The 25,445-nt window shown below is 49.9% G+C and overlaps 1 protein-coding gene across 5 annotated transcripts in view; it reads left to right on the forward strand.

The window, feature by feature from the left end:
* RASSF7 (Ras association domain family member 7) overlaps positions 1-25,225 on the forward strand; it is a 122,806-nt gene extending 97,581 nt beyond the window's left edge. For 4 of the 5 annotated variants that reach the window (XM_074954740.1, XM_074954742.1, XM_074954741.1 and 1 more), the window contains 5 exons: positions 4,275-4,429; positions 10,850-11,745; positions 17,381-17,549; positions 20,094-20,201; positions 22,399-25,225. In XM_074954740.1, the coding sequence (XP_074810841.1) occupies positions 4,275-4,429; positions 10,850-11,745; positions 17,381-17,549; positions 20,094-20,201; positions 22,399-22,430 (1,360 nt within the window). In that variant the 3' untranslated portion in view covers positions 22,431-25,225. The remainder of the gene's footprint in view (positions 1-4,274; positions 4,430-10,849; positions 11,746-17,380; positions 17,550-20,093; positions 20,202-22,398) is intronic. The other variant, XM_074954745.1, reaches the window with a different exon arrangement.
* The last annotated feature ends 220 nt before the right edge of the window (positions 25,226-25,445 follow it).

Below are 25,445 nucleotides of genomic sequence, written 5' to 3' on the forward strand. Positions count from 1 at the left end.
CAGCAGAAATACTTGGGCACTTTCGCTGCACTGAGCCAGCCTCATGGGAGAAAACATTTCTGGCTGGAAATCTAATTGCCAGAAAAAATTCAGCAGCCACTACCCAGCCAGACACTGAGATGCCATCTTGTTCTGGGTTCTGTGTATGCTGGGCTGGGAAACCTGAACCCCTTTTAAATAGCCTGAACCAGTTTCCAGTAGTAACTTGGTCTGTACTCTGGCTGCTGTGGAAGGGGGTTAAATGGAGATCAGAGACTCTTCTAGGCTAGAGATGAGTCCAAACTGTGAAACCCATGTCCAGTCTTGCCAAAAGGTTCTATCTTGGTCTGAAATCAGCCATTTGTGCCCATCTCTAACCCAGCCCCATCCATGCTGGTCACTCACACCATGTTAGAACAGCTGGAATTCATCATGGAGTGTTTTTAAACCAGCTGTTCCCAGTCAGATATAAATTTTTGGGGAGACAAGGGGGCCTGGAACAGAACTACTTCACTGTTGTGTACAATGTGACTGTCTCCATGAGTTAGTTTCTCTAGTTGCTTTGGCTAACATAGTTATGTCTGTATGATTCTTAGCCCAATGGGGTATTGATCCTGTGAAACTCTTTGCCACAGGATGTTGTGAAGGCCAAGACTATAACAGGGTTATAGAATGAACTAGATAAATTCATGGACGATAGGTCCATCAGTGGCCATTAGCCAGGATGGGCCAGGATGGTGTCCCTAGCCTGTTTGCCAGAAGCTGGGAATGGGCGACAGGGGATGGATCACTTGATGATTACCTCTTCTGCTCATTACCTCTAGGGCATCTGGCATTGTGACCCTCTATGGCCATTCTTATGTTCTTCTTTGGGCTCCTAAGGGTTACTGTAATACAAATTAATAGCTTTAAGATGTCCCTTCCTTCCGTCATCTCATCCTTGCCCAAAACTCAAACCAAGTATTTTTCAAGGTGGGTTTTGTTTTTGTTTTTGTTAAATTCCATGATCATATACTTCAGCCCTTGCTGGCTTGGGGAAGTATTGAAATCCTGTAGGGAAGAGCTATTCCTGGGGTGGTCCTGCCCACCCTACTAGAGCTGTGGAATCTTCCTCATTCAGCCAGGCTGCAATCACCCTTATGTAGAGCTGAGAGTTCAGATCAGAGGCGCCAACTCCGTGGGTGCTCCGGGGCTGAAGCACCCACGGGGCGGGGCGGGGGGGGGGAAGGTGGGTGCTGGCAGCTCCCCCCAGAGCTTCCCGCCCAGCAGCAGACCCCACCAATCAGCACCCTCCCCCCGAACAGTTCCTGCCCGCTGCGATCAGTTGTTTTGCGGCGTGCAGGAGGCTGTGAGGGAGAGGGGAAGAGCAATGATGCGGTGCGCTCCAGGGGAGGGGGCAGAACGGGCAGGAAGATGCGGGGTGGGACCTTGGGGGAAGGGGTGGAGTGGGAGCAGGGCCTGGGGCAGAGCCGGGAGTCGAGCACGCCCCAGCACATTGGAAAGTTGGTGCCTGTGGTTCAGATAGACTTTGGCGAAGTCTCCAGACAATCTGGAATTCATCCATGGCTAGAAGATACGTATGCAGTGCGTTCTCTTAAACACTCGTGCTTCTCGTTACACCTGCCTTCTCCCAGTCTTCTGGCAACAGCGGTGAATAGTTAAGATGTCAGAGTTAGTCACATACAGATAGTGCAGTGGGTTCCTAGGTGGAGAGAGAGAGGAATTCAAAGCATTTAGCTAGTTGAGTTGAACCCTCCTCCCCCAACTTTCTAGGCATCTCCGAGCATTGTGTTCTCTTCTGGGTGAAGTCCTATTTCTGGAGTTTGCTTTGGCTGACCGCAGGGAACATACCAAGGTGTGGTATTGTGGCCAGCAAAGTGGCTTTCTAGTTAGGATTCCGGTGTGTGAGTAGCAGCGCCAGGTGTCCTCACTCGGGATTCTTTTCATAGTTTTGATAGGAAGCTGATTCACACCATATGAATAATGTTGTTGTTGGAGATGTGGCTCACGTAATCTTTGTCGATCGGTTTCTGGTATCTGGCGTGCTTCCTGCCTTGCTTCACCCAGCAAGGACAAGGGAGAAGCAACCTGACACTTTTCATATTTCTAAAGCTAAAAGCACAAGCTGGAAAACACCTCAGATCTTTTAAATACTCTATAAATAAACCCAAACAAGGTGCAGACCCATTATGTCTTTGTTTTGCTGTACCACTGAGGGAGCCCAAGTGTAGAGTAGGCCCTGGTATACCAGGCACTCTACAAACACAGAAGAAAAACAGTCACTGTCTTGAGGAGATTGTAATCTAGATATAAGACAAGCAACAACAGGTGGAGACAGACAGACAGGAGCACAAGGAAACAATGAGGCAAAAGGCATTTTGTCTGGCCAATGTAGACAGAGCCAAATCATGCCTGCACTAGCTAAAATGTTTGCAGTGAACAACTTATTCAACTCTAACCCCTTTATTCTGCTTCCAAATTTCCTGTGAACAGTGAGTTTTATTGGTGAGTCTGTTAATTGTTCAGTCACTTTATGGGAACAAATTTTAGCCTGCGGGCTGATGAAAATACGTAGTGATAATTTAGGAAGGATGTGGACAAACTGGAAAAAGTCCAGAGGAGAGCAACAAAAATGACAAAAGGTTTAGAAAACCTGGCCTGTGAGAAAAGCTTAGGAAAACCTGGGCAGGTGTAGTCTTGAGAAAAGAAGACTGAGGTGGGGGACCTAATAAGTTTTCCAATATCAAGGGCTGTTATAAAGAGGATGGTGAGCAATTATTCTCCATGTCCACTGAAGGTAGGACAAGAAGCAATGGACTTTAAAATGCAGCAAGGGAGATTTAGAAAAACTTTCTAACGACAAAGGTAGTTAAGCTCTGGAATAGATTTCCAAAGGAGGTCGGGGAGTCCCCATCATTGGAAGCTTTTAAAAACAAGTTGGACAAACACCTGTCAGGGATGGTCTAGGTTAACTTGACCATGCCACAGCTCAGGGGACTGGACTTGATAACTTCTCAAGGTCTCTTCCAGCCCTACATTGCTATGATTCTGTGTTTTCAAACTCTGTGATTGGTCACCCAAGTTGCATGAAATGGTTTCTGCATTCTGATTGGATGACTCTGTGATCACAAGTTTCCTTTAACCTGCAGGGTGGGTGTGAACAAAGCCTTGCCCATTTGATTGTTGGCAAACAGCAACTAAAACAGAACTGCAGGTTTTATTTGCAGCACTATTTGTGGTGGCTAGATACACCCGGAGCCCAGTCAGTGTTGAATTATAAACTGTTCAACACGGTTTCTGATCTCAGTCCAGCTCTGTCACGCTGGCTGGCCACATCTGGCAATTGTACCCTATTCATTCCTGTGGTGTCTGAGTGGTCATGAGTTGTTCTAAAATAGGGCACAGAAGTTTAAATGTAGTTCTCCCATGGTTTAAAATCCCCATGTAGTTTAAAATCCCTAGGCAAGGTAACTGTTAGCTGATACATTAAGTACTTTCTCATGAAGTTGCCTGTGCGTGGAGGATTATGGAGTCATTGTGACTTGCACATCTTATACCCATTTTTTGTTCAGGGTGGATGGCGGCCTGTGAAACCGGCAAGAGAGAGACTTTTGTCTAGTAGGATTTAAAACCTGAGTGTAGCGTGTGGCAGTGCTGGCAGCCACAACCAGCTATGAGCAAGAGATTCCAGCCAGGATTAACCTGAGACTGTCAGGTGAAAAGTGCAAGCTAGTGATATCTGTCAGATGCTAGAACTGTTCTCTGAGACCTCTCAATGTTACTGGGTTTACAATGGGATGAACAAATTCTTCTTGACCTCTAGGCCCAGTCCTGGACTCGAGACATCTTTTGAGACAAACTAATTTCTGGCGGCCTTTACAAGAAGCCAGGGAACAGGGCAAGGGGCAAAGAGCTGAGCTGAGAGTGGTTTCAAGCAGCTGGTTTTAGGTCCAGTCAAGTGTGGGATACCACTTGCTGCTGTAGGATGATCGCACAGAGATGTTGGCATTATAGGTATGTTCCCTCTGCCTTTAAAATGTCTTGTATTCTTCTAAAGCTCTTTGAAATCGGCTGCATCAAATGGTAGCTGGTCTTAGGCCCCCCGAAACATGGCTCCATTGGCTAACTCCCATTCTTGTCATTAACAAACTGCCTCTTGGCCATTTTGACAAATGGGTATTCTGTAGGGGAATCTTGCATGCCTATTAATTTGATTGTTCTGAAGTGTTTAGGGGCTGACACAGTAGATCAGACAGCACACATGAAATCGAGCACTTGTTTCTCTATCCCTACAGGGAAGCCACCTTGCGATGGTCCAGAGAGTCTAATTCCTCTGCAGCTTTGGTGATGGAGCTGAAGGTCTGGGTCGATGGTATCCAGCGGGTTGTGTGTGGCGTCTCAGATCAGACCACATGCCAGGAGGTTGTCATAGCATTGGCACGGGCCATTGGTAAGTAAGGTGTTGAATCACCATGTCTGGTGATGTTTCGTTAATGACCTACATCAATTTTAATTGCAATACCTGAGAAAGTGCTTCTATACATTCTCAAGTCTTTCCTGCGATGCGGTCAAGGATTATTATCCACTTTGGAGCTGGATGAAACTGAGACATACAGATGAAGTAACTTGCCCAAGGGAGTCTCCCAGTGAGTGGCAGAAATGGGACTAGAACCCAGAATCCTGACTCCAGTCCCCTGTTCTCACCAGCAGCCAACGCTGCCTCCTGGTGGATTAGTTCTAGAACTCTTACACTTCTAACACAAAAGGCTTGACCCAGGCCAGTTCTTCTTTGATGACAGGTTTTAACTTTCAACCTTTTAAAAATTTAAGATCATTAAAATAGTCCTGCTTCTGCCCCTCCCCCTCCCTCAGAACCCACCAGTCTCTTCATAATTAAATTCATGTCCACATCTGCACAGCAATCTCCGGTTGAGGTAGCGGGAGACCTCCAGGGAGCATGAGGCTGTCTTTGCCACAGGGAGGGCACAGCTAAACTCTCTAGATCTTTGCCACATAAACAGCATGATGCAAACGATGGTCTGTGGGATCACAAGTGTGTTTAATTGCATTGGTACAGCTGTGTCTTTCAGCACTGCCTCACTTGGGATCTAAGCAGCTCACGCCAGGATGGGGTGGGATTGCTGGAGAAAGGGAGCGTACCACAGAGAACTACGTCAAACAATTGACCCTCAGTTCAACAGTGGATGTGCAAGGGTCTTTGGCTGAGGTGGCTGCACCTACAGGTCTGAAGCGGTGTATGTGTTTTCTTACACAGCTAAGTGTTTCTGTTAGGGAAATTGCCTTCCTTCATAGGAGAGAAGAAACCTCCTTGGGCCAGTACCTGTCCATGTACTACAGTAGACTGCCCCACAGGACCCAGCAGAGCATGGATACAGGCAGGGTGTCTGCAGCTGTTTCTCCTTTTCCTCCCAGACTGTGCATTAGAAATAGGCAGTGAGGTCAGTCATTGGCATCAGGAAATGATGCAGACATGGGCTCCAAAATGTGGTTCTATTTAATTGTCTCGGGCCTAGATTCACAACAGCCTTTAAATGCATGCTTACATCCCATTGATTTCAGTGGGTCTTAAACACATTCTTGAAGTGAAGCCCAGGCTTCAGTGCTTCGCTGAATCAGGATCTCTGTGATTTCCCATACGGTCTTACAGATAAGAATGAAAATTATCTCCCAGCTCTGGAAAGTCAGCCTGGGCTCTGAGGCTCCAGATGGGTTCTTCCATCTTGCACAGAACCACCAGGAGTAATTGGGCCTTCAGCCACACCGTTGTTTTTGCTGGGTTTGCTTAGGCATGGCTGAGGGTGATTTACTGTAGTAAATAGTTCTGTTCTGAGGCACAAGAAAGACTAGAACCCAGCTGTCTCCCTCCTACTTAGCTATGTTGGCTCTGCAGGGCTAACCACAGGAACCAGCCACAGAAATGTTGTTTTGTCACTGGAGTTGGCGGATCTAAGACTGCACACCGCTGATCTGTGAAATGAGGAGTTGCCACTATTACATACTCACTTTATGGAGTAGAATGGAAACCGAGGCATGGCCTGCAGGGCTGTACCTCGATGTGGCCTTAGACACTGGGAGGAGGCCCTGGAGCACATGCATAATTAAAGTACAGGCAAGCTTTGAGATCCCCTTTAATCTCCATGTTCTAAGAGAAATCCCTCTAATCGTACTAATAGCCTGTCCTTCACCGTCCCCTCCCGTCGGAGGATCCAGGAGCGCTTCACAAGCACTAACAAATTATGAGTCTCAGCACCACTGTGAGTGAGGCAGGACTCTGGCCCGGTTGTGCTCCAGGAGCTATTGGGGAGCTGGCTGCGGTGGTGGGGAAGCAGAGCTGGCTGCGGTGGAAAGTCAGTGGGTGAGCAGAGTAACAAAGCTTTGTTAGCGTAGCCAATAGGTGTCAGGTGCTGTTTTGCTGCTCAGGCTATGGGCCTCTCCTCTTCTTCCCTAGGGCAGTAGCCAGCAGCACTCCCTGGCGTAATATTTGCAAGGTGCTGGCCCGAATGCGGTGCTGGTGCAGACTCGGCGTCGGTCGAGCTGCTCCATTTTGCACTAGTAGAGAACATGGGCCAATGTCAGCCTCTCTCCAGTAACCCACTGTCCATAAATACCGATCCCTGCCCCAGGAGCCCCAGCCTCAGTTGGCTTGTGAAAAGACCCAGCTCCACACACACGCTCTCTGAAGGCACATCTTCTCGCTTGCAGCAGCGTCGAGCTAGCTCCTTAGCGAATTTAGCGGGTCTGGTGAAGACGCACTAGATCGGTGGGAGAGCGTCTCCCGTGGACACTGCATGGTGTAGACGCTGCGGTAAGTGGATCTAGCTACGTCAACTTCAGTTACATTATTCATGTAACTGAAGTAGCGTCGCTAAGATCAATTTACTGTGGTAGTTTTGCCTGAGTTTGCCTCTGGCTCTTGAAGGTCTTCAGGGTATGTCTGTATTGCAGTCATGGGGTGTGACTGCATCCTGTATTCCCGAGGTTGTTTTAATCTCGCTAGCTCAGGCCCCGGAGCAGTGAAGCTGCAGGCAGTGCCCACTTCAGCCTGGGCTGTACAAGTCCTCCTGGAGCCCTCGGTAATTACTCGCGGTACTAACCCTTACTGACGCATGTGCTGCCATGGCTTCGCGGCTCCAGGACCCAAGCTAGGGAGATGAAAGCTAGCTTGAGTATGTCTCTGGGAGCTGCAGTCACACCCTGTCATTGCAGGATAGACATACACTCAGGCACAGGGACTCTCGTCTGGCTTCTGCTTTTAGGACATCACCTAAAACGCTGTTATGGTGCTAAATAAGTCGCCTGGTGCCTGCCATAGGGCTGTGCCTGCTGGAGAAACTCGGGGTGGCTCTTGGAGGCCTGTACCTTAGCACGCCCTCCACTGTGGTTATAAATGTACCACCTTTAGAACATTGTCTCCATATGATGGAGGCATCACACCACGTCAAACTGCCGACTCGCTGGGACCTTCCGGGTGATGGTGGCAGCTTCAGGTTTGAGCCAGGTTCCTCTGTTTGAATTAAGCATGTTTGTTCTCCCATGAAGACTGTGAACTTTACCAGGAGAGAATGCAGCTGACTGGGCAATGTCTGCCCAAGGTTATAGCAGCTGTGGAGGAGACAGACTAGCGTCTGCTTTGTTGTGAGGTTTTAAAAGTTGGCAAGAATGCCTTGGAACTATCTTTATAACCTCCCTTCCGCTTCCCCTGGGGACTGTCCAATTAACTCACTCCTTCTTTTCTCCCCGTCCCCTCCCAGTAGAATTCAGATACACTCCTAACTTTCCCTCTATTCCACTCTGGTATATTGTCTTTCCAGATGTAGTCATAAAATAACCTATTGCATCAGAGAGTCGTTAATGTCACATTAAATGTGAGCTATAACAGCCCACCTGGCAGGATGTCTTTGGAATTGTGGTGAAATCTCTGCTCAGTTGTTACCCATCTCTGCCCCGGTGTTTGTGGCTAACTCCTTGTTTGCACTGAAGGTTCCTCCTGGGTTACAGGTGTACTGGGGATGGGGCCTGAATTGAAGGAAGGGATTGCATGGGTAATGCAGTAATTACTAGAAAGGAGAAGGAAGAAGTCTGGCCTCTCTCTGTATAAACCCCTTCTACCCTTAGCCGGTCAGATGGGCGTAGGTACCCACCCATCTGGCCATGGGAGCTACAGTAATGCCACAGCCGTTGGGCTCCCAGAGGGAAGAAGCGGGTTAGGCAGCAAGGAGGATAATAAAACCCTGTCTTTGAAAACTGCAGTTAAGCATGGACTAGAGAGAGGCTCTGTTAACGTTCTGATTTGACACCTGTTCCTTGGGCTTCCAGCTATGACAACCCCCCATCTTTAACAACGCCACCTTTATAAACAACCCCGCTGCCCTGGCTTTGATTAGATGCACAGCTCAGGTTTTTCTTTTTTCTTCCTTCCTCCAGAAAGGCTGAAATTGGTGTTTGGCTTCTAATCCCAGCAGGGGACAGCCGTCCTACCATGGACTGCTCCTTGCCTGACAGATACACTGTGGTTGTGATGTTGAAAAGATCCCTATCTCCAGATCGCAGTTTCCATTTCAGAATCTCTCCTTTGCGGATCTTCCCTCATGACTCGGAATAGAATAAAAGATCTCTTACCCTCCCGTGGCGGGAACTGGAGGACTCTTCATGCACAGATCTGGGTTCAAAGGGACAAGGGTCCCGTGTGAGCCAGGGCTCAATCTCTCAGCTCGCTGAACCGTCTGTAGCATGAAGCGGTGGCTGCGGCACTATTACACGTGGCTAGGTCCAGTCTGGTTTCCATAGCACTAAATACTGTACTGTGGTTCTTAGACCTCCTCTCTCATGGCGTTTCCAGTCGAGAACGGCACCTTTCCTTGGTCATGTTTGTAGCTGGGCGGCTGAGTCTGGCCCTGGAGCTCCCTGCAGCTCTATCTAGATGGGTGTTTGGATGAGTGTCATCATGTTAATATCTGAGTACCTTGCAGGGTCCCAGCGCCTAGGCTCCAGCCCGAGCCCCAGTGTCTAAACAGCAATGAAACAGCTCTTAGCCCGAGCCCTGCGATCTCCAGCCACCTGGCACGGGCCAACCATGGGGTTTTTAATTGCAGTGTAGACGTACCCCAGGGGCCTTCCTAAGTGAGAGGCCATGGCAGGTGTGGGAGCCGAACTTGGCTCTCCAGAGTCCCAGGCCAGTACCTTAACCACAAGCGTCCTGCCTGCCTTGCCAGCCTGCACTGAGGGAGAGGAGAAGCCCTCCTGGCTTGTGAACTCCATAACACTGTACTGGAGAGTGAGCCACCCAGCAGGCGAGGCTGGGCAGATGTGTTCCTCCCGTCAGCACGCTGAGCAATGCAGGACAGCCCCAGGTTCTGGTGTTCCGCGGACACAAACAACAGTCAGTGGCCATGTGCTCTTCTGCAGGCAGAAGCCAGGCCATGGCCTGGGAGCGTGAGATACCCTATGAGTCACCCAGCCTGTGCTTGCAGTTTCCTTGAACTTGAGCTGTGCATGTTAGTGCTGATTGCGCTGTCTGAATATCCTGTGGGTAATGGTGAGTGGCAATCCTGTCTAGGGATTTGGAAATTCACTAAAATTGCAGCTGAAGTTTCCATCAACATGTGCTCCTGCCCTCCACCAGGTTACAAATGCCTCCGATCTGATGCTGCAAATCGGGTCTCCACTTGCAGCATCATTAATTGGACGTGGAAAAGAGAAGCACCCCCATGCTCAGGGCCAAAACCTTGTGTGCTCGAAATCTCCTGACTCCGTCTCAGAAGCATCAGAAAGTGTTTGAAGCTGAGTTATGATGATTCTGCTCTCAGAAAACCTGCTGGCTTATGATCTTTCAATGCCTAATATCCTTTCCATCCAGCAAGCAGAGGCTGCAGTGGTACAGTGAGATAAGATGTTAGACAGGCCCTCTGGAGACCCAGGTTCTAATCCTGTCTGAGGTCACACATAAAATGTGGTCTTTTAGACTCATCTACACTAGGAACATTTTAAAACTTGTAATTCCCCACTGGTGGCTGCAAGGGTGGAGACAGTAGTATAGCTAGGGCTTGAGAATCGTCACCGCTGTGTTGTCTAATCCTGAAAGCAGACAAACTGGTGGTGTGAGCTCCAGTGCCCCAGCAGTGTGCAATGGGTAATTACAGGACTTGATTCTCCTAGTGCTGAAAACACTGCTACTCGGTGGGGAGTCTTCAATGCCTAGGACTTGGAACCCGGCGGTGTCATTTCAGAAGAATTCAGGGGAATGGGGGGCAAAGTTGTCAGTATATAGAACATTATGTGATTATATTATAGCCTGCAAAGTTGGTTGGGGGGTGGGGGTGGAGTACATAGGCCTATGAAAAGTCAAGGTGGGGGGAAGATTGATGCCCCTGCTTGGAGTGAAGCCAGATAGGTGACCTAGGGCCAGAAAGGACCGGAGGAGCCATAGGGCTGGATGGAGGTGCATTGACACAGCATTGTTTGGGAAGAACACATGCTGCTTGGCTGCAGCCACTGACATTGGTGGTCTTTGGTGGAAGCGGAAGTCACCCCCCCCTCCCCCCCAGGTTCCTGGTTCTTCTTCAAGTGATGGTCCCTATTGTAGTCACTGCATCAGTGGAATACAGGGAGGGGCCGCACATCTCGAAGAACCTCCAGTTACAGGTAAGTTGTCCCCTAGTGTGGTGGGGAAGAGCTGCATTCAGGTAATGGCTGTGAGATGTGTTGCCAGAGACTCTACGTGTTTCTAATGCAGATGGGCTCTCGGGTACAGGCCCGGGGAGTGGAGCAGCTGAGTGTGATGAAATGTTGCCAAGTGTGATATTCCCCATTTCTCTCTGAGCTCCTAGTGACTCATCTGTTCTCTTCTCAGGCCAGACAGGAAGGTACATTCTCATCCAGAAGCTGCGGGAGAAGGAGAGGCAGCTTCTACCTCATGAATGCCCTCTGGAGTCGCTGGCCAAGTGTGGACAGTATGCCAACGACGTGCAGTTCATATTGCAGCGGACGGGCCCCAGCCTGGCCGAGCGCCCTTCCTCTGACAGTGCCCCCCAGGTTCCCGAGAGGACATTCATCCGGGCCAGCCTTCCCATCAAACCCAGGCTGGTCAGCACAGAGGTGCCCAGGTCCCGGGAACCTAAAAAGTCTATGACCTTTAACTTGGGCCCTATGGGCTCCAGCGATCGGCTTGCCAAGAGCAAGCTGAGACTGCACAAGAGGGACAGTGTAGACTCGAAGGACAGCACCAGTCGCAGCCATCCATCCAAGGAGGAGCTGTTTAAGACTGTGCTGCACCAGCAGGAGCAGCTGCACTCCTTGGAGGTGCATGGGGATTCCCTGGAAACGGACCTCAGGCACTGGGAGCAGGACAGGGGCTCCAGCCAGGAAGACCAGATCCTTTATCTGGAGCACCTGATCAGGCAGAATGAGATGGAGCTGGGCGAAGAGGAGTTCTGGCAGAGTGAGCTTCACCTGGAGAAGGAGTGCGAGAGGGAGCGGCAGGAGAAGGTGAGGAGCCTGCGGGCCACCATGGAGGAGTACACCCAGAAAATCCATGAGCTAACCACCAAGACGGAGGCCCTGGAGAAGGAGATTCAGTTAGAGATCACAGAGAGGGCCAGGCGGGCAAAGGAGGCTCCTGCAGATCTGGAGGACATGGCTGCCAAAATGAAAAGGGATCTGGAAGCCAAGACCAAGCAGAGCGCCCAGCTGGAGAGCAGCCTGGAGAGCGTGGGGAAGGCCTTGGAAGAAGCCGAAAGGAATTTACAGGTACAGTCTCAGTAACGCGTGCCCCTGGGGGTCAGCAGTGGAATGCAGCCGCATTCCGCTCACGCTCGGGCCTTCCTCCCGAGCGGGGCCTAAACAAGAGTGTTAAGGGAGCTGCCCAGGGATCAGCTGCTGAACCTGGCCTGAAACCCCAGAACCCTCCTGACTGTTCAGACCAATAGAGAGCTCTTTGCGGCTCTGGTCAGGTTGCCATCGATGGATAGTGGGAGTGGTCTGGGCAATGTTACAACCCCAACAGTTAGGGTTCAATACTACTTGGGTGGATAGAAAGCCACTAGAAGTGCAGTATGGCTGGGAGAATTAACAGACCGAGGCTTGATCATGCAAATCAAAGCCCTTACGTGCCCAAGTAATCCCACTGAGTTCAGTGGTACCACTCCTGTGGGTCCCTGCTTTGCTGCTCAGTGCCATGTGGGCTCCAGCTTAGCAAACCTTATAGTGCAGGGTGTGGGGAGAGGGACTGACTCTCGCGAAACACAGCTCCTCCTGATGTGGCTGGAACGCTTGTGGACATGAAGACTCAAGGAGCTTGGCTTGTTTAGCCTAACTAAAAGAAGGTTGAGGGGAGATATGGTTGCTCTCTATAAATATATCAGAGGGATAAATACCGGAGAGGGAGAGGAATTATTTAAGCTCAGTACCAATGTTGACACAAGAACAAATGGATATAAACTGGCCACCAGGAAATTTAGACTAGAAATTAGACGAAGGTTTCTAACCATCAGAGGAGTGAAGTTTTGGAACAGCCTTCCAAGGGAAGCAGTGGGGGCAAAAGATCTATCTGGCTTTAAGATTAAACTCGATAAGTTTATGGAGGAGATGGTATGATGGGATATTAGATGGGGTGGGATCTGAGTTACCCAGGAAAGAATTTTCTGTAGTATCTGGCTGATGAATCTTGCCCATATGCTCAGGGTTTAGCTGATCGCCATATTTGGGGTGGGGAAGGCATTTTCCTCCAGGGTAGATTGGAAGAGGCCCTGGAGGTTTTTTGCCTTCCTCTGTAGCATGGGGCACGGGTCACTTGCTGGAGGATTCTCTGCTCCTTGAAGTCTTTAAACCACGATTTGAGGACTTCAATATCACAGACATAGGTGAGAGGTTTTTTGCAGGAGTGGGTGGGTGAGATTCTGTGGCCTGCGTTGTTCAGGAGGTCAGACTAGATGATCATAATGGTCCCTTCTGACCTAAATATCTATGAATCTATGTCCACGCTGGAGAGTGCTCATCGAGTGTGGCTCTTTGGAGCAGCATTGGCTTCATGGTGCTGGGTCGTGCCTGCTCAGGCTAGGAGTGGGATCTGCGCAGGGAACACTCTATGTTGCTTTCCAGCCACACATCTTGGTGCTTGAGGGGCGCACTTGTCCTTCCCCAGACTGTGGTATCCGGGACATCCCTCCAGGGAGCACTTATGCAGCCAGTCCTAGGGTGCTGCGGGCTTTTCAACGGCTGTAGCAATGCAACAGGGAAGACGGGAGGGAAACATCATTCCTCTTAAAAACTTTAAACCCAGGAAGATTTTATGAAGCTCAGGGCAAAGCAAGGGGCCCTGTTTCCTTCTCTTCAGCCTGCTCTCCCTGCCCCCACCCCAAGTGAGGATCACAAGTCGTGAGAGGAAAACTCACTACACCTGAGTCCCGTATGGACAGCAGTTGCTACAGTGAGCTAGAGCTTCAGGTTAATTCGCTCATTGTGTAATCTTCTTCAAGGACTTGTGGGGTGGGAGGGAGAAAATGCAGAAGAGCAGAGATCAGAGAATTGCCTTGCCCACCAGCCCCTTTTAAAATAGCAGGTACAAGAAATGGCATCTTTCTCCTCGTGTGTCTGGAAAACCTGTGGGACTGACTGAAAGCTACCCAGGCAGCTGTCGTGGGGGTGCACCTGGGCCTAGTGTTTGTGGACACTTTCTCACACCCAGAGGGAGTCGCTTAGCACGAAGGCCTGGTCTACACCTAAAAATGGAGCGACCTAGCTGTGTTGCTCCAGGCTGTGAAAACTGTTTCACAGAGCGTGATGTTTAGGTCGATCTCCCCCCCCTCCCCTCCCCCCCCCCACTGCAGGCGCAGTGAGGTTGGCGGAAGGATTCTCCCATTGACCTAGATACCACCTCTCACAGAGGTGAATCGCCTACACTGACGGAAAAACCACTTCCACTGATGTAGGAGGCATCCACAGTCTGGTGCTACAGCAGCACGGCCGTGGCGCTGTAGTGTAGACATGCTCTTGATCTGGCTTCCTCGTGCTATTTAAATTGGAGATCAGACCCTGTGTAGACCAGATCTTGCCCTCTTTTGTCTTTGTTGCTTGTGAAAAGAGCCAGAAGCCAAATGTGCTGCCTCGCTAACAGCAATGCACCCAGCCTCTCCTCACAGCCACTCAGTGGTGTAAAGGCTTCTGCTCTTCTGGCTTTAGGAAGGAATAAGCCAAGGTAGCAGGTGCTGCTGGCATCCAGCGTCCCCAGGAACTCTCCTCTGACTGGTGCTGCTCTTGCACTCTGCTTGTGGCATAAGGTGCTGGGGGTGGAATTGACGAGGACCTGTGCACACTAACCGGAGGAGGCTACATCTGAAACGTCCCAAGCCCCTGCCCAGCCACTTGCCACTCGTTTGCCAGTAAAATGGAAGTTGCTGTTAGCTGTAGGACAGCACCACTTCGGCTGTGTCTACACTGCAATAAAACACGTGCGCCTGGCCCCGGTCTGCTGGTGGGGCTCAGGCTGCAGGGCTAGAAAACTGCAGGGTAGATGTGTGGGCTCCAGCCTGAGCCCAAATGTTACACTACAATTGTACAGCCCTTCAAGCCCAAGACAGCTGACACGGGCCAGCCCTGGGAGTCTTACCGCAGTGTAGACACCCATGGAGGCCCCAGCTCAGAGCGGGGACTAGGAGAGAGAGAGGGACAATCCCCACCTCTAAGATGACACACTCTATGGAACAGGAACCAGGCGCAGAGAGGGGAAGTGACTTACCCAAGGTCAGTGGCAGAACCCAGCCGTCCTGAGCCTCAGTCCGGACTCCTGGGCCATGCTACCTCCAGTGGGAGATCTGGATGGCAACCAGCTCGCATTTCTCATTGGAAACGCAGTGCCCTAACAGACTCCTTCTGGCCCAAAGCCTGGAGCAGGAGCTGGACAGCAGTCACTCCATGCAACAGGGAGGGAGGGAGCAGGGTGTGAACGGTGATGCTGGGCTAGGAGAGCAGCATGGGAGCTGGCCGTATGCTTGGCTTGGAACAACTCGGCAGCCCCTCTGGCTTGCTGGTGGCGCAAGGGCGCTGGGCTGGGTGGATTCTGGGGTCTGAGTGACTAGGTGGGCTGGGGGGTGATGTCTTTGTTCCTGTTGGTGTAAAAAGGCTCTCGCCCCTCCTGAACTCCCTAGAAAAGCAGGGCAGCTCTAGTATGATGCCTGTTACAGGTGACGTTGCCCCATTTCCCAGTCTCTTGTGTTCACCTAATCCCTGCCTGATTTAACGTAAACACTTCTTCCCCAGCCTCCCCCGGGACAGAGCAGCATTCCCTCCCTAGGGAAGCTTACATTTGCAGCCATCGGAGCATCTTGCTTGTTCGTGGGTGGCTCCGAGCGGGTAGCTGCAAAGCCTGTTTTGTAATTGTGCTTATACTTTACTTAAATAGAAGCGCTAAGCACATGGCTTTAATTTTTCTTCCTTTTCTGTTTAGTAGACACTGGTGCTACCTTGTGGACATATGGAGAACTGACCATTCTTAAAATTCCTACTTTAAGGTTGGTTTGCTTATCCCAGTGCAAAGTGCCGCTTTGCTGGTATAGCTCCGTCCACGTTTCGGAGCACTTTGCCAGTGCGGGATACCAGTAAAGCGCTCCGAGCGTAGACACAGCCTCAGTCCATATCCTCCTACGGGAATGTTGTCTTGGCATTCCCGCTGATTCAATACTGACTTGTGATTGTGTGTGTGTGACTGACCATCTGTGACTGAAGCAGTTTTGCACTCCGGTGTTTCTCTAACTTGGGCCCAGCAGCCGGTGGGGTAACCGGAGAGAGGATCCTGTTTGATTCTCCTTCCCCTTCCCCCCGCGCTGCCTCATCTCAGAGGAAATCCTAAGACTACCTCCCGGCGACTCTGTTCTCCCGCCGGGCTGTGTGAAAGTGGAGTGACTGATTCAGGCTGCAGATGGAGTCAGTAGGTTTGAATGTGCCAGTCTTGTCCTGAGATGACCCGTATTCCATTCTGATGCCTCTTGAAACCTCGTTCGCATTGCAGCTGACACTGTGCCAGCTGCAACTCCGTGCTGAAGCTCCTGTAGTGTGGTTTCCCTATTCTTGGTGCACAGACTGCTAGCTGTAGCCACAAGGATACCAACCTCCTTTGTAAAGCGCTTTGAGATCAACTGAGGAAAAGTGCTATGTAAGAGCTACGTATTAATGAGGATCGTGCTATAGACTATGCTCTGGTAGTGCATAGCATGGTTTGTAACCAAAGCTCTTCAAACCCTAATGTAGACAGGACCCAGCTTGGTTTCCTGTGGCCCCTTCTGCCCGGGGGTGGAAATCCTGTCTCTTTTGGTCCAGCTCTGCTCCATCGTCTTCTCAGGAATAGTACCTCGGTGTCATCTGGATACTATGATGCATCCAAACGAGAGGTCTCTCAAGGACACCTGCTTTGCTATACTTCCTGGGTTTCGCAAAGATGAGTTGGAAGGAGGAGGAGGAAGTAGAGGTGGGTGTAGTCAGAGCTCCAAATATGTGGCACCCAATGAATTCAAAGCGTGCGTTTGTATCTCTTTGCAGACAGGCGTCTCCACCAGAACCCTGCTAGGAAGCCTTGAGCAATAACCCTTCCTGCCTATGCTTGGCCAGCTGGGAAGCATGCTCTGTCTTTATCTGGATCTGCCCTTTGCCAGAGAAAGGAGGGCGAGTGTGACGGGGTGCCTAGTTGAGTTTGAGTGCTGTGGGGTAGTGTGGCAAGAGGCTAAAAGGAGTTTGTGGGAAGGACGTTGCTGGAATTACACGCCCTGCTAGGTAGGGGAAGTAGCAGAAGGCCCATTCCAGTGAGTCTGATGAGGTGACTCAGAATAGACTCTCTTTTATCCCGGCTGGATAAGAGCCCCAGTGGGAGAAGTGGCCAGCTGGTGTGTCGGCCCCTGTGGCACTCGCTGGTTTTTTTCTGGCCTGGGTGCCCTATCTGAGTTTTAATTTACATTTAAAAACGAACAGCAGGCAAAGTCGGCAATGTTGCCTTCCGAGAACTGGCTTAATCATCTCGGGCCATGCTGGTTCTCTGTGTCGTTGTCAGGTCTGACCTCACAGGTGGAGGATGGCAGGTTCCGTTGTGGGCTTTGGAAGTATTGTGTTAGTGCAACCCAAAAGAGGGCGTGTGAAGTGCACAGACGTGGTGGCCACTCAGCACAAGCTGGCGTGTTTGGTATTGAGAGGAGTGATGTTGTTTGCCCTCTTGGTGGCCCTGCTGTCTCTTGATTTAGGGACTCGGAGGAGGTAGTAGGATGAAAGGTGAGCAAGGGGAGGGGGATCAGGAGCCTTGCTGGCAGCTTCATCTCTGGAGGTCCCACTGTATTGATACCCTTTCTGCTCGGCAGATGAGGCACGGCTGTGGAGCTCATCCTGTTCACCCTGTATTTTGCAGGCCCAGAATCAAGATCTGGAGGAGTTAAATAAGGAGCTGAGGCAATGTAATTTGCAGCAGTTTATTCAGCAGACGGGAGCCACAGTGACTGTTTTGCAGTCCAGACCTGAGGATGAACCCCAGCTGGATCAAACTAACCACGAACTGCCAGCCTGCCAGAGAAACGGAGGTCAGAACGCAGTTTGGAGACTCATTTATTTAAGGAGAGGGGCGCTTGCTTTAAGACCTGCCACTATGCTGGGCTGAAATGCTGCTTTTAAAACCTCCTAACTCCATTCTAACTGTTGTCATCTCCCTGAGATTTCCTTGTCAAGGTGTCTATAGCTTTCTCCTTCTGTTACCCGCCACTGCCTCCTATCTGGTTCCTTCACCGCTTGGACGTAGTTAAAATATCAAAGCTGGATGGACGTGACCAAAATACTTCTGTTGTTACATGTGTTGAGATTAGGGTCACCAGGACTCCTGCTTCAGTGTCAGCCCATCCGCCATGTGGGCTGGGAACAGATTGTCCTCGCCATGGCTAAGTGCATTGTGGGGTTTTTTATCTTCCTTTAGAGCATAGAGCATAAGGCCCTGCTAGCGGCAGGATATCGGGGCTGGAGGACCAGAGGTCTGGTGTGATCTGACAGATCTGTGCTGCTGTAACTCACGACCTTGAGCAGTGTTAGACGCTGGATTTGGGGGTTTGGCTTGCTACCGGTGTACCTGCCCCTTCTACTCCTTTTCTAGAGGGAGCGATTGTGGGACAGTCCATAGGTCAACACTTTCAAACCATGGTGCATTAAAACAGAAGTGGCTTCAGTGGGTGCTGGGATTATTCTGCCCCCTGAAAGACTGGTTGCTTCTACTTAGGGGCCTAAGTATGGCTGTAGGAGCCTGTGCTGTAGGTACGGGCATTGAAAATGTTGTCAGAAGTGTCTCGGTGGGAGTTGTCAGCAAATGTGGGTGATAGGACCGCGGCTGGGCCTCCTGCACTGCATCCACCATTATGTGTGTGGTGGACAGGGTGAGTGAGAGAGAGACCCAATTCCTGGCTTCTAGCAGCAGAGACTAGAGGAGACTGTTCCACCTTCCCGTGGGTGTGGGGAGCAGGGGTGTTCCCATCTCCTGAGGTGATTGTCCCGGGGCTTCCCACCCCCTTTGGGCAGAAGTGACCAGCCCTGGAGAGGCACACGGTACACTTGAGCCCTCTCCTCGCTGTGGTGCTGCAGAGGCTGTTTCTGCCCAGCCAGGAGGCAAGAAAGAGCTGAAGTGAGGAGAGGCCCTGGCCTCACACGGCTCTGTTGCCATTGGCAGCTCTGCTCTGGGTCAGGAGCCCACGTGTCTGAATTGGCCGCTCTGCATTCCAGCCTCTGGGCGACTGTGTGACCTCGCTAAATGTACGTGTCTGGGTGGAGAAGCAGGTGGCTGAGAAACTGAACTGACCCATAATTCCAAATGCTGTGGTAGCTGGCAGGAGGGGGAGAGGAACACGGAGCAGTGACAGTTAGCTGGGAATCTGCTTCCGGTCAGTTACGGCTCTGTATGTCCTGCGGGGCCAGTCCTCCCCTGGTGTCAATCCGTACAGCTCCACTGACAGCGGTAGAGTTGTGCCTGTTGACACCAGTTGAGGGTCTGGCCCTGTATCTTTTCAACATCCTGCGATTCCAGAGACCAGTCTGGTGTCTCCTAATGCGCAGAGACGGAACTCGTCTCTGGTCTGGCCGAGCTGGGACTGCACGCCAGAGATGGGTTCTTCACGCAGCCACGTGCAACTTTGGAAGGGGGTGGGGAGTCCTTTCCTTCAGTGATCTTGGCTGAGTTGTGGCTGCGTTCCTCCCTAAAAGCAGTTCAGCCTCTTTACACGGGAAGATGACATCAGAAGAGCTCTTGATTCCTAGGCTGAGTGCAGAGACATGAGTGCGACGGTGTGAAAAGCCCTTTTGCTGATGGGAAGGAAGCGTAAATGCTAGCTAGTTTTCCAAGTATTACACATGGTTTGTAACAAAGCGAGAAACACAGCCCCATGGGGATTCGATGCTGTTCAGTTCAGGAAGAGCTGGTGTAAAGTCTGTCCATTGTGAGCTATATATTCGTGCAACTTCCACTACAACTTGCCAGATCTTAGCCGAGGAGGCGTTCGCTCGCCACTGGCACTGTGGATGCTTGAGTAGGTGAGATTTGTGTGTACTGATGATCCAGATCTAGACTGGAAAACCTGCCTTGACTGCAGCACAAAGCTGAGAACTCCCACTGTATGAAGGACGTGATCCTGTGCAGCGGGCACAGCGCTATAAAGAACGCTTGGTGTGTGGGGTGTGGAAGGCTACAGAGACGTGTTTGAGACGGGGATTATTCACAGGGATCTGAGTTGAGGGTGGTGGAGGAAGGACATGGAACAAAGGTTTGGCCACTTCTTCCAGTAGCACTCCTCCTTGCTGGGCCATAAAGAAGCTGCTTTAGCATAGCCTTTAAAGGCTGCTCTGAGCCGTATGAGTGGTTTAGAAAGAGGATCCCCAAGACTGGAGTCAGGGTAGGCTTTTCTCCACAGTAATCTAGAAGAGGGGAAGCCCCTTCTGATCCCCCTTTATTACTGGGAAGAGTCCAGGCACAGGCCCTGGACACGTTTTGCATGAGCGTCCCTGCTGGGGAGCTCTGGACTGACCTGTTTCAAGGGTGCTAGCAAAACAAATCCAGCTTGACACTGAACCGTGAACTTGTTTCTCCTCCCTAGGCCTTCTCCATCCCAGCACAGACTCTCCTCCTCGACCAAGCGCCAAGCAGTTCCTCGGCCATCCACGGAACCTTCAGAACCCACTGGTGTCCAGCCTGAACCCCGAGGGTGTGTATGTTTGAACTGGCCTAAGCCCGGTTGTGCTCCTAATGCCCTATCTTGCCAAGCAGCCCTGCAAAAGGTCTAGTCTCCTTGCGACGGTGGCAGCTATCGCCTGCGCGGAGGAGGCTGTGACCCAACTCTCAGACCGCTCGGTGTTTCTCTCCTGCTCTCTCCTCCTTTCTCTGGTATTTGATTGCAAAACGAATAGCTGCTCTAAAACAGCAAAGGCTTGGTTGTCCTGCAGTGCCTACCGTAAATCCTTGTGCGTTAGGGCCCTTAAATAATAGTTAGCAAGCGGCAACCAGAGCGTGAGGGCTGGGATGGGGTCTGGCAGCCATACTACTTGAAACGATGGGCTGTGGGGCCATGGTGGCGTGGCGTGAAATAATGCATTAAAAGCATCCTGCTGCGTGATGTCTGCGCTACGAATAGGTGCCAATGTGACCATGATGCTTATACCTGGCAGCGTCCCCTTCTCTGCGTCCCACCACTAGGGAGAAGCTCGCTGCCAGAGCAAGCACTGCAGTTGACTTTGCTCCCGAAGCCAGTGTCTTTGCTGTTCATCTAAAGGGTCGTCTCTGCTAGTTCAAGCCTGTTAAAAACTCACTGGGTTGGGACGTTGTGTGCTGAGTACTAGGAGCTTCCTCACCAGCAAGCGACAGGCATTGCTCTGCACATGCAGGAACCCATTTGCCTGCACCCAGACTCCCATGATGTATTGCACTTCCAAAAGGACTCGCAAATCCCCTGCCCCTGTGCTGGTAGTTGCCGGAGACGTGCCGTGGGAGATCCCAACATAGAGCAGTTACGGCTCCCACCTGGAGAGTGTCTCTTGGTTTTTTTGGATTCTCTGCAGAGAATCAAGTTATTGCTGTGCCGGATCAGTTGGCCTGGTGCAGCATCCTGCCCCGACCAACGGGGAAAGAGCCACAGCTGCCCCCACCTCCCCATAATGCGCTATCCCCTCTCGCAGGCCAAAGGACTGCTACAAACTCCACCCATCCATCTGAGACCTTTTCAGGGCACTTAGCCAAGGGGGTAGAGGTGCCACCGCCCCATGCCATCCATTTCAAATAAAGCACCTTCCTTCTCAGACCAAGCGGTCGCTTCTGAGTCACTCTCCTTTCTTCACCACTGACTGTGATTTTTCATCCTTCTGCTGCTCTTGCTGGTCCTGGTGGAGGGGAATGGAGACCTGCAAAGGAGAGGATTTAGGTCCTGGACCAAAGCTCATCGAGGTCAACGGGAGGCTTTCCATTGACCTCAGTGGGCTTTGAACAAAACCCTATAGGGATGTGTCTGTTGCCTGAATTTTCGCTGGGTGGTGTTTCTTCCTCGTTCCAGCTGGTTCATGCTGGAGCGGCAGGGGGTGGGAGAGGGCACGAAGAGGCATTGCCCAGTTAGTTATTGGGAGGTAGAAATTTGTACCTTGGACGAGGGAGAGCTTCATGTTCTTCCCAGCAGCCCCCTTTGGAACTTGGCATCTAGCCCTACCCAGTCAACTCCAGGAAACCCTGGAGCACTTTCAAAGAGCTGCACAGGGCATGCCAAACCTGGTGACCCTTTCTTCCCACCCAGTCTATGGCACTGGAGAGGAATGACTTTGCACAGATCTTCTTCATAACAGCGCTTTTCTATACCAGGCCGTGGCATCTCTGCCCCTCCCCCAGAACCAGCTTGGGAACCGTCCAGTTAATTATGCTAATTTAACCTGCACCCTTCTTCTTTGTGCCTGCTCTCTTTAGCAAAAGCAAGTGAATTGTGCTGATCTTTTCTTTGGCCCTTTCCCCTCTCTGCTAAACATTTGCCCTTTTTAACATCCTAAGAGACAGTGACCATAACATTGGGTCAATATCAGAACACACAGCAGTGTACACTGTCTTGAGTACTTACAGATGCTGCATAACACGAGCATTTCTCCACGTAGTCCTGTCTCCAGTGGTACAGCAAAGATCCGCCTGTAATTCTCCCTTGTAGCATTTTAAGAGCATAAACACCAGACCTGGAATATTGTATCTGCTCATTTCACTAGAGGGAATCATCTCGGTGTCTGTAGGTTCATCTCCACTCCCTTTAGATTGAAGGATATACTTTTATATTGCAAATGTATGGTTGCAGCATACGTCTTCCTTTTTTCTTTTCTTCTTAAAAACACTAACCCACCAAAATGGGGTCACTTAGTTTATTTTTGTATGTCTTGCAGTCGTATCAACAAGGCAGAGCATCTGGAGGTAGAAAGGCCCAGCCACTGGAGGAGTGATTTGCCTTGCAAGTGTAACTGTATATAAGTAAAACCATGTTCCATATATATATAATTTTTTTTTTTTTTTTACTCCTTTGTATCATGAATGGATGTTGATGGCCATACGAAGTATTTTTACAGACTGATGTGTTTTAAATAACAAATACAATTCCACCCCATTTGGATGAAAAAGACCTGTTGTATTTTTTTAAATGCTTTATCTATTTTAAAAACAAAAAATGAAGATGCTAATATTTCTGGGAATCCATGTAGCCCTCATAAGATGCCTCAAACGACGAAAGACCCTCGTCAATAAAGCAAAGGACTGCCTTTGAGGGATACAAGACTTGTCTGGGCTAAACAAACTCAAAGCATATAGTGGGTCTTCTGTGCCATGCTCTGATGTTCACTTCCCAGGGGATATTATGTGCTACTGCTGTACAATGAAGGAGTCATGGAAGCCAGGACTGTGTCCCATATAAGGCACTGTGACGCTCCTGTGGTCACTCGTGTTAATACCCAACATGTGAGGAAAATGGATGTTTATTGGGAAACATAAGGAACTATCCAGCTGCCTGGGAGATGGGGAACTTGGTTGGTGGTCCTGCGGAAGTCAGGTTTGTACGATCTGGGGGAGAAATTGTACAACCTGTTGCTCTTTGGACCAGGCAGAAGCATGACTAGGAGCATCTGCCTGATGCTGAACAGAGTCAGCAAAGACTTTCCAGATGTGGTATAATGGGACTGAGGGTCTGATGATGATGTCTTGTGCCAAGTGCATCATCTTCCAACAGCGTCATTTGCAAAGTAGAGAGGAATTGAGATGGAATAGCTGGAGTGACGTATAGTTCCTAATGAACCGCAACTCTCATATTTGTATTTACATGCTGGACCCCTCCTGCTTTCTAAAACACATTCAGGTCATTGAAAAAACGGAGGTAAAAATGTTGATGATTGAATGGCAAACTGGCATATGCATGAAGCTTCCAGTAGGGCTATCTTTGCTACAGGTAGTTTCACCCTGACTTGGGATTCATTGTCCTTCAACCTCCGCCCATATAACTCCTCCAGAGATGTCTGCCTCTCTCTTACAGCCAGCTCAATAGGTTGCATGTCTACCTACCATGCCCTGTAACTCTGCAGAAGGTCTGTCTACACCTGGTTCCATATTGCAGAAGCCCAGCTGTACATCTAACTGAGCCAGGATTGGATTGTATCCAGAGAGAGCTGTGGTCTGGGGAAAGGAAAGTTGAACACTTGCTCTGTGGGGAGCGTCTTGGCCGTTGTCCCCAATACTAAAATGTGATGTGTATTATTGCCATTAACCAGTATTTCCAGCCATTCACCCTTTTCCTAATGGAAGTACTGAAAAGAGTAGTTCATTAGTCAGGTATTTGCCGCTCTCATTTGTCAAGACAGCTGTCTTGTGCCTGCTCACTGCTTACACTGGCAAACAAGTTTATTCAGATGGTGGCTTACTCTAACTTGAGCATCCCATTGGTTTTCCGCTGTGGCTGTCACTACCCTAATTGGCCTAAAATACACAGCAGAGAATCCAAATGTTCCTCCTTGAAAAGGCTCTGGTTCAGAACCAGGCTGCTGTTCATGTCATACAATAGACATGAGCTAAAAGGGGAGGAGTAGAAGGGAAACAGCCTCTTGCTGCTATTCCGCACTTATTATGGTAGCACCTATAGGCCCCAATTGAGATCAGGGTCCCTAGGTGCTGCACCAGGTGTAAGATGACACAGTTCCTACCCCTAGAAGCTTGCTGCCTGGTCTTTCATTGTGGGTTCTCTTTACAGTTCCAAAGGATGGAACCCAAATAGTCCTTCCTCCTTTTAAAAAAACAAATAAATACATTCTAATGCATACTGCATTAGGAACATTTCTGATCTAGATGCGTCCCAAACTAAAGATGACCATTGTGTTACGTTTCTCCTCTAAGGGTGAGCAGCAGGCTGTGTTGCTGGCCTGAGACTTTCAGGAGCAGAGAGAGCAGTTGACTCCAAACATTCTGTAGTACTCATTCATCAGTTTTTATAAACCTCTGCTTTCCAGGGCTGAGTAACTGCTTAGCTTTCCCTGACCCGTTTTACTAGGTGTGAATGGATACCATTCAACTTGAAACTCTCCAATGTGGGGGGAGGGGGAGCAGGGATGGTCAGAAAAGAGACTGTAAACAGGACATTGGGATTAATATTCACTCTGAGATTCATTGAGAGTTCCTCCCAGTTCTAAAAATCAAGCCGCTTTCTCAAATCTTACTCAATGTACAAATTGGATAGGGTTGACAGGCAAAAACGTGACGTTTGTCTAAACGAAACAGGCTTGAACTGCAAGAGACTGGAACAGGTGAGCACATCTTGGGAGTTACTTTTCTCACCATAATCCTGTTTGTTAAAGTGTTCTCAAAGCCTCCATCAGAACAAGCTCTTTAACAAGTGCACGTTATTGGGTTGTGTGAAATGGGGAATGATGGACACGCTGTCCAACATTTCATGATGAATGTTTTTACTTGATGGCCAGTAAAAAAATTCTTTTTTAAAAAAAAACCCTCTGTCCTAACAGGTTTTTCCGTATTTTAATTGTGAATTGGAAATGGGCAAGTCTAGGGAATGGGACTGGACGTACCTAGAGGGCCCCAAAGTCCTGACTTTTGTTTTACAAAAGTCCTATCTACAAAAATGTGACCTGGATGCTGTGTTCTTTGTAAAAACACTTTCTATGTATGAATGTATCCTGTGTTCTCAAACATTGTCCGGTTTAAATAAACGTACAGAAAGGATTTGTGTCAAGTGATTTCCATAATATGTGTGTGTGTGTGTGACTTCAGACACTTAGTGGGGGCCTCTCTTCCTCTCCCTCTCCCACAAATGTATGTTTCCTTCACAAGTTTCTGAACAAGAAACCTATCCCCCTTCACAAAATTATCCCACTTGCTTTCCATCTTCCCCGCAGAAGAAGCGTACTGGAGAATTCTGAAGCGCGCGCACACACACTATTTG

Source organism: Natator depressus, chromosome 6, assembly GCF_965152275.1.
Source record: "Natator depressus isolate rNatDep1 chromosome 6, rNatDep2.hap1, whole genome shotgun sequence".
Classification (NCBI taxonomy): Eukaryota; Metazoa; Chordata; order Testudines; family Cheloniidae; genus Natator; species Natator depressus.